Source organism: Mytilus edulis, chromosome 13 (assembly GCF_963676685.1).
Source record: "Mytilus edulis chromosome 13, xbMytEdul2.2, whole genome shotgun sequence".
NCBI lineage: Eukaryota > Metazoa > Mollusca > Bivalvia > Mytilida > Mytilidae > Mytilus > Mytilus edulis.
Window position 1 is genome coordinate 34,526,898 of NC_092356.1, and position 17,053 is coordinate 34,543,950.

A 17,053-nucleotide genomic window follows, 5' to 3' on the forward strand; every position below is an offset into this window, starting at 1 on the left:
ATGACGTCTAACCTCTCAATAGATTTTTCAGAATAATCTGTCATAGAACTGTTCCAATCTGTTCTAGAACAGTTTCAAACTGTTCTGGAACAGTTTTACCTAGAACAGCTCTTCCCTAGAACAGCTCTTAGTAGAACTGTCCAAATCAGTTCTAGTCGTAGAACTGTCAGCATAACTGACTAAATTTGTTCTATCCTTAGAACTGACTAAAACACATACTGTATAAAACTGTTCTAGGCGTAGAACTGACCAAACCTTTCAGGTTTGTAGAACAGTTCTTAATTCTGTGATGAGAATTTTTTAATATATATTATATTCTTTTGACGTATTGATATTTCAGACAAAGAGTTCTTAATCAATTCTAGCCGTAGAACTGACCAAATCAGTTTAATCGTAGAACCGTACTAGTCGTAGAACTTTTCTAGCCGAAGAACTGTTCTAGTCGTCAGTTCTATGTCGAAGTGTCTAAAACTGTTTAAGGCTAGAACTGTCAGGATAAGCTCTAGGTAGAACTGTCCTAATCAGTTCTAGGTAAGAACTGTTATAGCTAATAATGTCTAAAGGAGTCAAGATGGCAGGCTATATACTGTCCTAGAACAGTTCTTCTGACAGATTTGATGAACGGTTAGAAGTGATCTCCATGGCCACTGTAGTTAATAAAGACTTTATTATGTTGTGATGTCATACTATTCTTTCCGAAAAAGGGAGAAGGTTTGAAACCATTAAAACGTTTAATCCCGATGCAAATGTTTGCACCTGTCTTAAGTCAGGAATCTGATGTACAGTAGTTGTCGTTTGTTTATGTAATTTATACGTGTTTCTCGTTTTTGTCTTTTTTTCTATATATTAGACCGTTGGTTTTTCCGTTTAAATGGTTTTACACTAGTAATTTTGGGGTCCTTTATAGCTTTTTGTTCGGTGTGAGCCAAGGCTCCGTGTTGAAGGCCGTACCTTGACCTATAATGGTTTACTTTTATAAATTGTTATTTGGATGGAGAGTTGTCTCATTGGCACTCACACCACATCTTCCTATATCTATTTACGTTTTAGTTTTTACTTTTTTGTGGTAACAATGAACGTTTCTTCCTAAATTTTGGGATGAGCGTGTCTTCTTCATTGTCATCAGTATATGAATCTCTTAATCTGGCTTCTTCCAGGGGTGTCTTGCACCAATTGAAAAATAAAATCTTACAATCGTAAACGTCAAGCGCATTGGTTTAAGTCCTCGTCTAACTATAAAGTGTTTATCATTTGATGGATAAGGACATAATTTAAAAAGACGAAAAAAAATAAAATAGAACGTAGTGTTGTACATTTGTCATCTAAAGAACTAACATTCTTTTTCGTTCTTTTTCTAGGGGCTTTAAAATCTGTTGTATTGAAATCATTAATATGCTGATTTAAAGAAACAGTGTGAAATTCATTTCTTTGAAAACTATTCCTTTAGATTGTTAAATTTTTCCGACATCTTCGAGGCGATGTTTTTATCTTAGTAAATCGTCACGTGACATGTGACTACTGTTAATGATACCAGATATTTCAAATACAATGTGTTTGTCATGTGTAATTGTTAAAGAAATTTACAGTTGAAGTAGCTGGGATGAACATTTTTAAAACATTTCATTCAATCGGTTCATGAACCTTTTTGATCTCTATCCCTTTGATGTTTAAACCTTTTGGTACAGTTGGTATACTTTGAAGTTTGATATACATGATATATGATGCTCAGTTTAAACCTTTTGGTACAGTTGGTATACTTTGAAGTTTGATATACATGATATATGATGCTCAGTTTAAAGCTTCTTTATAGCTAAAGATCTTAATATCTTAAAATGCAGTGTATTATCAATAGGTGATTTCTGGAATCATGTCTTTCACCGGAAAAAATCATCAATTTCGCACACCTTTATGACGTCATTTACCAGATAGAAGGCGCGCCTGTATCCCTGCTCTATTTAAATTTTCCAGCACCTTCATAATCGTCATATGTAGGGTTGTATGAAAATAATTAATGTTCAGTGAGTACATAATCGTGATTGCCGTATGACTGAAGGAGGGTAACCATCCTTTTAGATTTTTATTTCCCAAATATTTTGTGCAGTATAACATAAAACTTTCTCAACCGTTTGCTCAACATGTGTTGGAAATTTCTATGCATACATTTTTGTCACGTTGTGATGAAAGTCACACGACAGTTTCGTCTAAAAACGTATCCTGGAACTGGCCTATAATGTAAAGATAGCGGTACATTCGAACAGATTACACAAATATTTACAGGTAGGATCATCGGACAATCTGTTTAAACTAAATACAAGTACCTTCATGAAGAATTATGCGAAGTTTAGTTTCATATGGTCCTGATGTGTAAGAGAAAAACATTTTGTGACAGAAAATAAGGACTGACACCAGACACCAAGATATGACTAAACTAACACTAGCATAATTAGCAAGATGGCCTAAAAGTAAAACAACAAATAGACTAAAGAAAATTCAAAACGGAAAGAATTTATCTATAACAAATTTGAAACCAAAATAAATTATAGTTTTGAAAGTGGGATTTATTTTCGACATTTATTCTTTTAATATTTATATACAGAAATGAGCCAGGTTCAATGACTAATCGAACATTAATGATATGAGCCATCATATTTTTGTTGTATTAAGTTTTTAACTTTGTAAACATAAAAAAAGTCTTAGGAATTTGCTGCTTAAAGTCAGAACTTTCACTCAACGAAATTGTCTCCTGAAAGGAATAGGGAGTAATATATATATTCTGAAATACTAGTAATGCATATTTATTTAGTACTAACCGTTATATGTATAACATATGTATATGCTGTCTGTTCTTTAAAAACAAATTACTGTCAGCACATTCAAATTAAGTAAAGTATTAATGTTTAAATTACATAATCTGTTATTTTAGTTTATTACTCGAGTTCATTTTTTATTGAAAAACACTGTCAGCAATTTAAAGTGATAACAACTACCTAACCATTTACATTTTTTAACCTTTTTTTACCATTTTACTCTGTAATAAATCATTATAAATAAGAGCTCTTATCATATATATGAATACAAATATTTTTATACAAAATTCCAACATAGTAAGCTTCATTTTTTTTAATATTTTTTTTCCTTTAGAATTTACAAGTATCAACATATTTTTATTTTGTGGCAAAATAATCAAGCAAGTGGAATAGATAAGCATAATAAGCATTCTAGGAACTAACACTATGAAATCTATGGACTAAGTATAGTAATACCATTTTCATTAATATAGTAATAAAAGTAATACATGTAGTAGTGCAAGATATATATGAGCATGCATATGGTATAACAGTATTTATCACATATTTTGTACTGATATGTACGTTTTTCCATGGCCAATAATAGCCGGAAGTCAAGGTTGGTTATCAGCCCTCGGGGCCGATATCGATATCAGCCCTCGAAATCCATATCAAGCCCCCGAGTTTAACTTCCGGTAATCTGTCAATCAAAGGCTATTTGTAAACAAGTTGAATACAATGAAAAGAAATTTAAAAAGTTACAAATGTGCTGTAGAAGAAAAAAGTAGAAATCACAAAAGTTCCCGTAAAATTTTGACGTCATGAAGAATTTAGAAAATATATGACGCCACACTGGAATGAGTATCGATATAGGATTCTTCCTAAGCATTTTTTAACATTTGTAATTTAACACTTTAAAGTCGTTTAATATTTGCAATTCTTAGAATTAATATGTTTATTGTTAATTATTTCTGAAACTTTTCACAAAACGTTGTTAACCTACTGTGATACTTTTTTTTTAACTCACATTGATACATTTATTTATTTTTTTCGTTGAATATCTTTTGATTTTTGATGAAATCTCAAACATAATTTGTTGTAAGCTATTTGTTTTCTCCTGCTTGAAAATATGTGATAAATAGATTATAACATGTCATTTTCCATATGGTCCATGGTATCAACCCACGACCCATATCAAGCCCTCGGGCTAAAGCCCTCTGGCTTGATATGGGAGTCTAGGGCTGATACCAGGGCCATATGGAAAATGCCATGTAATAATCTATAAACAAATTATTTCAAAAACTCATATATACACATGTATATATACATTTACCTCATTTAAATTTAATTAATGACCTTAGTTCAGGGATTCCAGTACAAGTTGTGTTCTTCCACACTTAAATATTCATCTTCATAAGTAAGCTTCATTTAGTAAAGGAACAATCCATTCTATAAACTGTTAACTGCATAACAGTGTAGCTTTTAAAGTAACTTTAATCTGTTGGTACACAAACTGGTCGCCCGGACATTGCATGTAAATCGACAGGTTCGACGCCTTTATAGACTAGTGCTTTAATATCAAGACCTGGGAAAAAGTAAAGTTCTTTGTCCTCAGAATATTCTAATAAGACAATTTGTGCAACAGGTCTTTTCTCTACAGTCCCACTATTTTTTCCGTCGTCGGTCAGCTTTGGAATCATAGCTTGGCCCAGACATATATTCGCCTTTAAAGATAAGATGTCAAATGCTTAAATAGTATGTAAATGAGAAACTAATATAGCTCTTAATGGCAAACATCTTTGGATTCTAAGAGTTTTACAAATGCTCAAATTTGTGTTGTGCAATCGTAGATTGTTTTGTGAACCTGTTGTTTGTCTGTTTATCTGTTTATGTAGGTTCTGTTGTTGATTGGAATTCCTTGACTTATAGTTTTGATACTCTGTCCGTATAAAAATTATTTTTAAATGCAATGGATTATTCAGGGGATTTATGAATACAAAAATATGATCCAAAACAATTATACCAAACATGTCAAAGTAAAAATGAATAATCTATAATGTAATATGAAAAGTGATCATTATATAATAATCAATAAAAAGAGTTCCTCACAATATACTGATAATTTTACAATTTCGAGGCCAAATACAATTTGACAGTAGTTCAAGTCTCAGAAAAAATGCAATATTGTTCATATTCAATTGTTCCTTAACGCTACAGTTATTTTAGGGTCGATCTTTTTCTGGTGCTGAATTGTGAGTTTTTTTGTACTGGTACTACTGTATCAGACTGACCTGCCATTTGACCACAATTGATTACCTGCTAAAAATTCCATAAAAGCAAGACAGCAAAAGACAACTGAAGGATAAATATAGCCAGTGGCAACGTTAAAACAGAAGAGAGATATAACATGACAACCAGAAGGCTTTTGACATAAAGAGGTAATTCAGTTAAATCGATCAATACTGATTATTATTCCATTTGACAACAATTATGTAATATCAGCAAAACAAATAAGAAGCACATGTGGTATGCTCAAATATTAAACAGCTATAATTTATAATTAAATTTAAAACATTAAAGCACAACGTAAAATGAGTGTGCATAAAACACAAAATTGATGCTACCTTAATAATAGTTATCCTTTATTCCACAATATAGACTATTCTATATTGTTGTTCCTTTTTTACTTCACATTTTAAATTTGAAGTTTACAAAAGTTGAAATATTGAAAAAGCCAAAATCATATGATCAGTTCTATATCTACTAAACCAACGAATGCAAACAATTGCACTATTCCTTTCTCAGCGCATGTGCCTAGTGGACAAATGAATGAAAATATAACAAAAATCTTGGCAATAACGTATAATTGTATAAACATTCTGCATAATGTAAAAGTTATAGATCTCCCCTGGAAAAAATATGTAAACGCGAACCAAAATAAATAATGTAATATATATAACAGACGACAGGAATGATACCTTGGGTACAAATACATGTCCGTAGTGCTTCATATATGCTGGCATATAAATAGAGGTAATCATAGGGATAATAGCATAACTAGTTTGCTTCCAATACCCAGTTCCATATAATATTAAAATGACTAAGCAAAGAATTTGTAGCGTGCTTAAAACATTTTCACCGAGTGACCCTCATGATGTATGAATTTTTACATATGTGTTTTCTTATCATCAAATACCTCTTTTAATAATTCCATAAAGGACTTTTTATATGCTGAGTTCTTGAACACATGTACGAGTGCCTGAATGATGTATGATCCATTCATGTTTTCACCAATTATCCATGGACCTTGCTCTGTAAGGAAAAGTATAGCTTTTGGCTTATGCAAACAAGAGTGGATCTCTGAAAATCACCAACCGAAGTATACAGAATCACAGTATCATACATGTCATACTTTTATACAATCGTAATTGTTATTAATGGCAGCGATCTCATTATTGTAAGAGATAATTCAAAACTTTAATTATCGAGAAATCATCATTACCCAGTACAAATTAAGAGACAAATGAAAAAAAATCATAAATAACTTGATCATTCAAAAAATAAAGACATTATTTTACCTGTATATTATTGTCCGTTTCCGAAATCTAAACATTAAATTTACATGAACAATATGAACAAAGACCAAAGGCTCCTGATTTGGGATAGGGATACAAATGCGGCGGGATTAAGCAATGTTTTGTGAGATTGTAACCCAACCCTATACCTCTAGTCTATGTAGATGCACTAATAAGGCAACACTAGTATACCACTGTTCAAAAGTTATAAATCGATTGAGAGAAAACAAATCCGGGTTACAAACTGATATCGAGGTAAACACATCAACTATCAGAGGAAAACAACGAAACAACAGAGCACTGATTGTGCAACAAAAAAAACTACAACGCAACATACATACATACAAACGAACTATTAGATAACAACTACCATATTCCTGACTTGGTACAGGTCATTTATAAAGAAATGGTAGGTTGAACCTCGTTGTGTGGCTAGCCAAACCTCGCGCTTTTTGGCAATGCTAAATATACCAATAAATTGACAACATTACAGGAATAAAGTACAAATAAATGCAAGAATAATCAAGACAGAGAAATACAAAAATAAATAATATAATAATACATTTCGACATGTTATCCTCAGAATAACAACGAATAACTAAAATTAGTTTAGAACAGTATACAAAAACAGCATAATATCATTACGAACTATGTGTCTGTGACACGAATGTATCTACGACACAAAAACAGGTAAATTTCTAAAAATTGATATAAATCAAGATTAGGTGTGTAGTAATGCTATTTGATGTATTTTATAACAATTTCAAAAATATTAATATAGTATTGTGTTAGTAATTTTGCAACTAACTGCACTATCCAACTATGTCGGAGTTTCTTCCAAATCAAACAGGTTAGAGGAACAGTAGTACTATTATATTGTTATTTATTTTCACACATGCGTAACAAAATATGTATTATATATGAACTGTTATTTTCTCTGTACTATTTTATGTACTAGTTTATGAGAATAAAATAATTCATTCATTCAAACTGTGTAAAACAAAAAAATCATGTGCACATAGTTATCTTTACTTTAACATACGAACAGAAAATGAAAAATAGAATCACAACTACACGCAATAAGAAACAAATAATTACAAAATCAAGTCTCAATCAATGCTTAGTATCTGAGCATACAATTGCTTTAAGTTTTGTATTGTTTATCCAATTATGTACATTCAAAATTGACTCGAGAGATTCTGACATCTATGCACTCATTTTGATACTTATTCATATAACTGTGTAGCTGTATCTGACATATTGCATCTTAAAAAAAAACCCCACAAATTTAGGAATATAACGACTGGGTTTTATCTTGTTTAAACAAATAAAGTGATATGTGTAAAAATTAAATACCCTTTCTCCTACTTTAAATGGATTGAGATTAAAAAAATTAATTAACATCGCTTGATTTAAAAAAAATAATGTTATATTACTTTTAGAATTGTTCAGTAGAAGCAAACGATGGAGATAAATGGGTATCAAAACATAAGCACATCATATTAGTCCTTTTCTAACTGTATATGACTTAATATCTAGCTAGATATAAAATGTTTAATTTAAATTACTGTCTTCATGAAGTACTTGCCAATATTTGTTATTACCTATTCTTGGGTAACTTGATACCACAAATAGGTCATCAGTGTTTGGCTCACCATTGGTGATGATATCATTCGATATCGAATCTAAAGGATCCATGCAGTCCATAGGTTCTGTTTCTTCTGCAATTAAATATAAACAGTTTGAAAATACTATTTAATCAGGATGTACTGTGACAACTGTAACTAAATGTATCGTAGTTTTCCTCTTATATTTGATGTGTTCCCTCAGTTTTAGCTTGTAACACAGATTTGTTTTTTTCTCTCAATCGATTGATGAATTTCGAACAGCGGTATACTACTGTCGACTTTATTCAATATAACATTTTATTGTTTTGTATAGAATTCTTGGTATAAATCACAGAAATTGTAGTGTTTCTGTAAATGGGACAACAGTCTAACAACACAAAATAGGAACCCCGAGATAGATATAAGTCCTTCTACAATCAACAAATGATTTTTATGAGATTCTTACCATCCTCTATTTCAGATCTGTTGCGATGAAAAGCAAAGGATAAAACAATTATTACATAATGATACCAGTTAGTAAAAATGACTTTTATCCCAAAAAATGACAGTTATGACAATATCTACAAAAAAAGTAGAAAACATGCTTAATACTACATATGAAAACCTAAATAAATAAAAAAAAAAAACCAAATAGTATTAATTATTTTACACAATCCTATATGTACACCAGAATATCAATACATATAGCAAAATTGCGACGTCAAAATGAAGTGTCCCGATGTGTACATAAGAACTCTTGTAAAAATTGTCAAATTTAGATATAGTCATAATACGGGCACTTACACCTGATGACAAGTACTCCTACTATTATGTTTTTGGTGTAAAAATTTCTTCGGGAGTTTGTGTTTACAAGGTTTCATTGCGTCATCATATTAAAATCCCCATAACTTGCGTTCAAAGGTGTCAAATCAAACTGTCCAATGTATGGTCAAGAAGTTTTGGGGAAAATAATCAAAAGGAGTATTCAAACTTTTTGTCAACTGATTTATTATAGTTGTGTGAAATTGGATTAACAGACAGACTATTACTTTATCAAAAACAATTGCAATAGTATTACTTAAACATTAAAATCAAGAGGGAGGTATCACTTCAACAATGTTAAATACCCTTCATAAAGTCAGTGGTATATCATAATAATTTTATAAGTTGTATTTCTGTAAATATAGACAATGAAATTTCCCAAAGGAACTCCTTTTACGGCTAAAACTGTTGCAATTTTACTCTGAAGTTTTGAAAAAAAACTATATCCTAGAATGGATATACACTACTATTTTTTCAAAGGTCAAAATATAGGGCTGTGAGGCATATTTTAACATTTATATACCCCTGATTTCTAAGAGTTTAAACTTATACTTAAATTCTGTACTACCCCTACCTTTACTTTGGGACTCCCTTAATATTCAAGGCTGCCGCTATTTTTTTTTAATTTATACTGGTAGTATTCCAAAGGAATGTCTCTATGAGAAGAAACATAGATACCATACCTGATAACCAGTACGTAAACAAAATAAAATATATTAATATTATATATCTCTCCGACAGATGTGTGGTTTGTCAACAAGTATTTTTACAAAGTGCAACCTATAGCTTTTTGTGGGGCTGTGAAAAGTAAAATTATGCAATGAAAACATAGCCAAGTAGTTAGGAACCAATAGTCCTTCAATATATTCATTAATTTTAGAACTATGAAATTTTTATTAAATTTATGCAACTTAAATATCAATGCATTTATATTTTACTGATTGTTCCTGTTCCTAATAATATTTATATTAACATTATGAATATTTATGTGAAAGGAAATGGTTCTATTTACTACAAAATTCATTAACAAAAGAAAATCATTTCTGTGTAGCTACCTATATAGTTAACTCTACCTTATCTGATCCAAAATTATGTTTGTATAAAAAGCATTAACTTAAGACATTTTTTTTGGTCGGAAGGACTAACTAAAAGTTTTCAGAAAAAAATAAAAAGTGAAAACTTATTAATATCAAATATGTATTACAAAGAAAGTACCTATGAAACTGAAGGATTGAACAAATATAACCTTTGGTTTCCCTTTGAAATGTTTACATTCTTCAATGATGTCTAAAATCTCCCTCCTTCGAAGAATGTCTCCATTTTTGTCATAAATCTTTGCGGCATCACACAGTATTTTCCCAGACAAAAACAAAATAACCAGGCTATCATACTGGGAAGACGAATCATTGTCAATCTCCGTTAATTTCGTTTTTAAGAAATCTTTGATTTCCTGAAAACAAAATATTTAGAATAATTATTTAAAGAACCGTATAGTGTAGGCTTCTGTCTAATGATCTGATAGGAGTTGCTCCGTTATCACAAAATTACAATTCTCTAAATATAACCGAAATTCCATTACTCAACTAACAAATGTAGTATCAAATTTATAGCGATAACTCCTTTTACATCATTCTTAAATTCGATTCCTTCGATTATGCTGCATTAATTCTGTTTAATTTTTAGATATAGTGAGCATTAAGCAAGGCTACCCTTTATAAGTATTTACAAAAGAAGTGTGTATCCCTTTAAAAACACCGTTAAAACTGAAATTAAAACCTTTACTAATGAATGATGTAAACATATCGTTTGTACATCATATCATAGGATATTGCTCAAATTATCATGATAAGGATAACACCGAATACTTGATCTGTGAGTGTACCATATGTCATAACTCAAATGTGTTAAATAAAATTGAGAAATGAAATGGGGAATGTGCCAAAGCGACAACAACCCGACCATAGAGCAGACAACAGACGAAGGCCACCAATGAGTCTTCAATGTAGCGAGAAACTCCCGCACCCTGAGGCGTCCTTCAGTTGGCCCCTTAAAAAATATGCATACTAGTTCAGTGATAATGAACGTCATACTAAACTCCGAATTATACACAAGAAACGAAAATTAAAAATCACAAGACTAACAAAGGCCAGAGGCTCCTGACTTGGGACAGGCGCGAAATTGCGGCGGGGTTTAATATGTTTATGAGATCTCAACCCTCCCCCTATACCTCTAGCCAATGTGGAAAAGTAAACACGCATAACAATAAGCACATTAAAATTCAGTTCAAGAGAAGTCCGAGTCCGATGTCAGAAGATGTAACAAAAGAAAAAAAACAAAATGACAATAATACATAAATAACATCAGACTACTAGCAGTTAATTGACATGCCTGCTCCAGACCTCAATTAAACTGATTGAAAGATTATGTCGTCATCATATGAATATCAGACACAATCCCTCCCGTTAGGGGTTTAGTATCATATTGTCATAAAATATATGAGAAGAACACAACCTGTGTCATGCCAACAAGTGTTTTTAAAAAATAAATGTGTTTAGTTCCGATGCAAAGACCCTATAAGTGAATTAATATTAAAGCCAAAATATGCAATTTTTAATGAGCTGACAACAGTATCGTAACTATATCCCTTCTTAATAAGTTTGTTTAAACGTTTTGTAAGTTTTTGAGGTGAATACTGACATTTTTGTGCTTTGAAAAGAATATTACCATAAACGATTGGATGTGAAATACCTGAACGTATAAGATGTCTGCATGTTGAGTTATATTTACGAATTATTTCCTTATACCGATGATAAAATTTAGTAAACCCTGGTGTAATAATTTTTCAGTAATACATAAATTTCTCTCGCTAAAATCTAATACGTTGTTACATACACGAGCTAATCGTACAAGTTGAGATATATAAACACCATAAGATGGTGACAAGGGAACGTCACCAACTTATAATGGATAATTAACGATAGGAAATGACAAATCATCTCTTTTATCATAAATTTTTGTATTAAGCTTTCCGTTAATGATATAGATATCAAGATAAACGATATTTAAGATGAAAAAACTCTAAATGTCGAATCATACATTGGCCTTTGTTAGTCTTGTATTATTTTTAATTATAATTTCTTGTGTATAATTTGGAGTTTAGTATGGCGTTCAATATCACTGAACGCGTATATGTATATTTGTTTAGGGGCCAGCTGAAGGACGCCTCCGGGTGCGGGAATTTCTCGCTGCATTTAAGACCTGTTGGTGACCTTCTGCTGTTGTCTATTCTATGGTCGGGTTGTTGTCTCTTTGACACATTCCCCATTTCCATTCTCAATTTTACATTTGACTTGTAACAGCATGTTTGAACGATTTCTTGTCAATGAAATATGTTCAATTGTCATAGCTTACTACTTCAATCATAATATCGTATGAATTAAATTGCCACATGCAACACAACGGTTTTCACTCATGAACCTTAAATTGATTACATTAAAGTGTACCTGTTGTTGAAGGCATTCTGGTAATTTGTGATTGCTTATGTCTTTTTCATTTGAACTATGGTAGACACTAGTAGTTCTCACATTGACATTTATACCTCATCAAATCTATTACCTTTACCGTCGGTCTGACGCAGAAGGGACAATACAGATTTTGCAATATTCCATGGTGATTAAAATCTTCTTAAGGTTAAGGTAAAGAATGGTGTTTCAAAAAACATAAGAAGATGTGCTATAAGTGCCAATAAGAAAACTCTCCAACCAAGTCATAATTTGTAATAGTAAATCATTATAGGTCAAAGTACGGTCTTCAAGACGGAGCCTTGTCTCAAACCGAATAGCAAGCTGTAAAGGGCCTAAAAAACGACTAGTGCAAAACCATTCAAACGGTAAAAAATCTAATATATTATTTTTTTGCTCAATCATTTATCAATGTTAATGAAATGCAATTATTGAAATAATAATTCGCTTTTAGCTGCCAGTTTTTTCTCGATTTTGTCAAAATGAGCTAAAAAACATTGATTATGAATTATTCACTTGCAAGTGAATAATTCGACCTCATTGAATCCGTATTCATGTGAAATTCAATTTAACCCCTTAGATATGGATAACATGTGAATTGTATGTATAAAGGTATTTAAAGGAAATAATGTCAACATTGTAAGTGAAATAAAGGCAAATCCTTTGATTGACTGATTCGATCCACAAAAAAATCATTCTTATACAGGTAAAAACGAGGTATAATATAAAAGTAAAAAGACCTAGAAAAATCCAACAGCACGAATTTGCTTAATCTATTTATATCTATATTTATGTTCACATCGCTTATATGGTCATCGGATGACTTTAGAGGTAAACTCAGTTAATAAGATGGCGTTTAGACTAAAATACACACGAAGCGAAGTTACGTATTTTCATGACCGTGTCCTGTTAATTGTTTATTTCAGACTCTAAATAGTTTGGATAAATGTTTTTTGTTATAAATCAAATATGAGAATTAGATTCAAATCGATGAACATGAATTTGACAGCTAGTGCTCCTTTAAATGATACTTTACCTCTTTTGTAGAATTCTTAATATGGTTGCCACCTTTTAAGTCATATCCCATGTATTTGAATAGCTGACTCATGTTGGATTTATCAAAGTCTACATTCCTGATGCATTCTAAATATCTCTTTTCCGTCACCATGTCTTTTTCACTCTGGTTGTCTAGATATGGTATGCACTGAACATGCTGAACATTAGATATCAAAATGAACTTTCCTCTGTTTACACTTGTCATTGAGTAAATCTTAAAGAAAGTAACATTTAAACAGAAATGTGTCACCTAGCTATATATGGTTAACTGCTTGTCGAATGATAAATATATCGTCCACAAAAAAACGTTTTGAAAATAGGGAATATGTTTTCTCCATTTAACATCCGAATTTGCGAAGATATGTGGATTGATTGTTTTGAAACCAAATACTTGCAAACTCATATAAATAACTAAGAAAAAGAAAGCCAACAACAGTTAATCGAACTTCTCTTTGCAAAGTTTGAACAGTCTTTACATAAATACTGGTGTAGATATATCTAGTTAATTTGCTAGTGATCTATTGATATACAAGTACTCGTTCTATTCTAGATTAGGCATGCTTCTTAATTCGGAGCAGAAGATTTTACAGATAAAAAATTATCAATTAAGTTTTTAAGATGTTTGGATTTGAGCGTTTCTCATAAAAGTAAATCACGAAAAACCCGTCGAATGCACGACATTTACTAAGTGTTATGATTAGGTTTTTTTTCAAGAGAACTCGACGAAGATAGTGTGGTATTCCTAAAGAAAAAGAAATTTATGCTTTTTTTTTCATCAACTTCCGACTATGCCTTGTCATATGACTGTAGTAATTAATATTAGCTAATGGGGATTTGGAGGAAATTTAAATTAATATATAATTTGAGATGAGGACTTAGTGAGGTATAATTTGTTAAACGAAATTTATATAACATTCAATACCTTTTCCTTTTGTCTGTTCATGAAGAAACCCAGTTCAGACATTTTGACATCCTTCTTCCGAACCGTCATTCCAGCATTTGAGAAGTCTGGCCATCCAGGTACTTCAAGAGCAGTAAAATATCAGTTAGCACATATGGTTTAAGATCATTAAATCGAATAACTCTTCGTAATTTTAATAGATATGGTTTTATATAAGGTACAGATCTATTTCAGATCATTATTTGAAAACGTACAGATCTATTTCAGATCATTATTTGAAAAATGAACAAATGGAAAACATCATCGCCATTTCTTTTTCTAATTAAGATAATATAAGTGTTTACGCTATTAAAGCTATACTTAATTAGATAAATTTCCTGAGACTCATATATAAATCTCTAATTTCAGATTTAATGCAATAAGATCTAAGCTATTATTTATATTTATCATATATTTAATAGTAAATACAATAGTTTTGAATATTTGATAAAAAGTCTGCTGTTTAATCTGTATTGCTCAACTTTGATGCAGACCCTTTTTCGCATATCTACCCTTTAACAAACACCTTTTTCGCATTCCTACCCTTCATCACAACCCTAGCCTTCTCGGAAATATGAAAATAGCACAAAAATTAGAGAAATATTTTTCTTCAATGGGTCCAAAATGGAACGATCATAATGGCATTTTTTGAATGACTCATTATTTGGCATGTGACGTCACAGATGTCGAGCTTTCATATTTTTCTGGCACACGAAATAAAATCATAAAAGAGTAAAAGTGCACATTTCACTCAACAGTCTCAAAGCAGTCTTTTGTTTACCACAGTATATTTGTTATTAAGTTGTTGGTTTATTGTTACTATTTTTATTCAATGAAAACAAAAGACAAATAAACAACAACAAAATAAAAAAAAAAACGAATTGTTTCTGTGGACTACAGGACACCAACTGTAAGGTAATCCAGGTGCTTCTGATGAATAATTAAGCATATTTTACGTATGATAAATATGTTAAAACAAGGGGGAAAATCAATCTAAAGGTAACACAGGTGCTTTAGATCAGAAAGCAGTTATACTTTCCTATTTAATAAATGATAAAGCGTATAAAACATGGTAACATCTGTATAACATGCTGTATCTCCCTCTACTTATATCATCCCTCGGGTCTACAGGCTCTCAGGCTGATATTGGTATTTTGGGATGATACGGCATGTGATACGGCTTTTGCCATTACTTATTATCTATATAGTATTGCAACATATTTTTAAATGTTTCACTGTTTTTGCGCTATTTAACAAATGATTTTACAGTTACTGTGATATGAACAGTAATTTATTGTTTTATTACATAGATATAAGAAGATGCCGTATGAGTGACAATGAGACAACTCTCCATCCAAGTAATAATTTATCAAAGTAAACCAGTATATGTCAAGGTACGCCTTTAACACGGAGCCTTGACTCACACCGAATAGCAAACGTTATTACAATGTTTTCCATTGTTTTTACATTATTAGTTTTTATATTTTTAGTTTAAAAACCAAATATATACAACAAGTAGAAGAGTTTGTAAAAGGAGCATATTTACAGTCTTTAAATGAAGTTTTTTGAAAATGAATATTACGTTACGTTTCATTGAGTGTTGTTTTGAATAAAAAGTTTCTAAAGATGATAAGCAAATACTGATAGTCCCATTACCTTTCATGTGAATTGCAGGAACCCCAGACAATCCTGGAAAAAAGAACAATTCTTTCTCTTCACATTGTTCAAGAATAAATATTTCTGCTACAGCCTCCTTTCTCTGATCAGCCAACATAGCATTTTGAAGACAGTCTCCTACCTACAAAACAGTTCACTTTATTATTTGTGCTTGCACATAACCCATGACCTTATGTTATATATGATATTGTTTTTATTTGCATTGTATTGAATGGTTTGTAATGTACATATAAATGTAAAAAGATAACATATTTACGAGACATAAAAATTAACTAGAATTGTAACGTTCTGTTCTAAATGTTTTGAAAATGATAGATGTATTAATTCGTTCCTTCACATTTTTCTTCTCTGTCTCTCTTTATATTACAAATATCTAAATAGATAGTCCCCAGGAGAGGTATCGACCCAGTGGTGTAAAATATTGAAAACAACACGTTTAATACTTTCTTGCGTCCGAAGCGCTTTTCTGGATTTACCTTCATTAGGAACGCTCAAAGCCAAACATTTGAAATCCGAAGATGTATAAGTTCCGAAACCGTTGAAGAGCTATATGTAAAAAAATACCTAAAATAAATAGCCAAATCCACCTAAAGCCAACTTTGCCTGAGGGAGTTGAAACCTTAGTTTCTTAATAATTTATAAACATACAATTTTAGTAAAGTTTGTTAAATCATGTCAGTACATTAGTACTGACTACTGAGCTGATGATACCATCGGGGACTGATTGTCCACAAATAACTGTTGATAACACATGAATTGCATACAATTAACTTAATGTCACCTGACATAAGATTATAACTTTCCCATTCCGTGCCGTTTTTCCTGCGTTAACAATATGTATTGTATATTTAAAGGCATTGAAAAACCACACACACATAGACAGACTGACTTTACTGTACTCTGTATCAAATTATTGATTAATGAAGAAAAACAAAAGAACCACTAAACTAATCAAGTTTCGAAAAAATAGAAAGCAGAAGTCTCGATACAGTCAATGATGGACAATATCTTAACTTATACATCTAAGCATGAAGTGAAACACATCTTAGCACAAGGTGATAGAATTCGA

General features: G+C 31.2%; 1 protein-coding gene across 5 annotated transcripts in view; it reads right to left on the reverse strand.

Annotated features, from left to right (window-relative positions):
- Positions 1 to 3,114: 3,114 nt before the first annotated feature.
- The window catches only part of LOC139501405 (uncharacterized), a 41,137-nt gene continuing 27,198 nt past the window's right edge, over positions 3,115 to 17,053 (reverse strand). For 2 of the 5 annotated variants that reach the window (XM_071290457.1, XM_071290455.1), the window contains 7 exons: positions 15,964 to 16,105; positions 14,290 to 14,390; positions 13,348 to 13,581; positions 10,006 to 10,240; positions 7,966 to 8,082; positions 5,983 to 6,098; positions 4,135 to 4,510 (listed from right to left, as the gene is read on the reverse strand). In XM_071290457.1, the coding sequence (XP_071146558.1) occupies positions 4,280 to 4,510; positions 5,983 to 6,098; positions 7,966 to 8,082; positions 10,006 to 10,240; positions 13,348 to 13,581; positions 14,290 to 14,390; positions 15,964 to 16,105 (1,176 nt within the window). In that variant the 3' untranslated portion in view covers positions 4,135 to 4,279. Of the gene's footprint in view, positions 4,511 to 5,982; positions 6,099 to 7,965; positions 8,083 to 10,005; positions 10,241 to 13,347; positions 13,582 to 14,289; positions 14,391 to 15,963; positions 16,106 to 17,053 lie in introns of those variants that run through there. The other 3 variants (XM_071290456.1, XM_071290458.1, XR_011658551.1) reach the window with 3 other exon arrangements.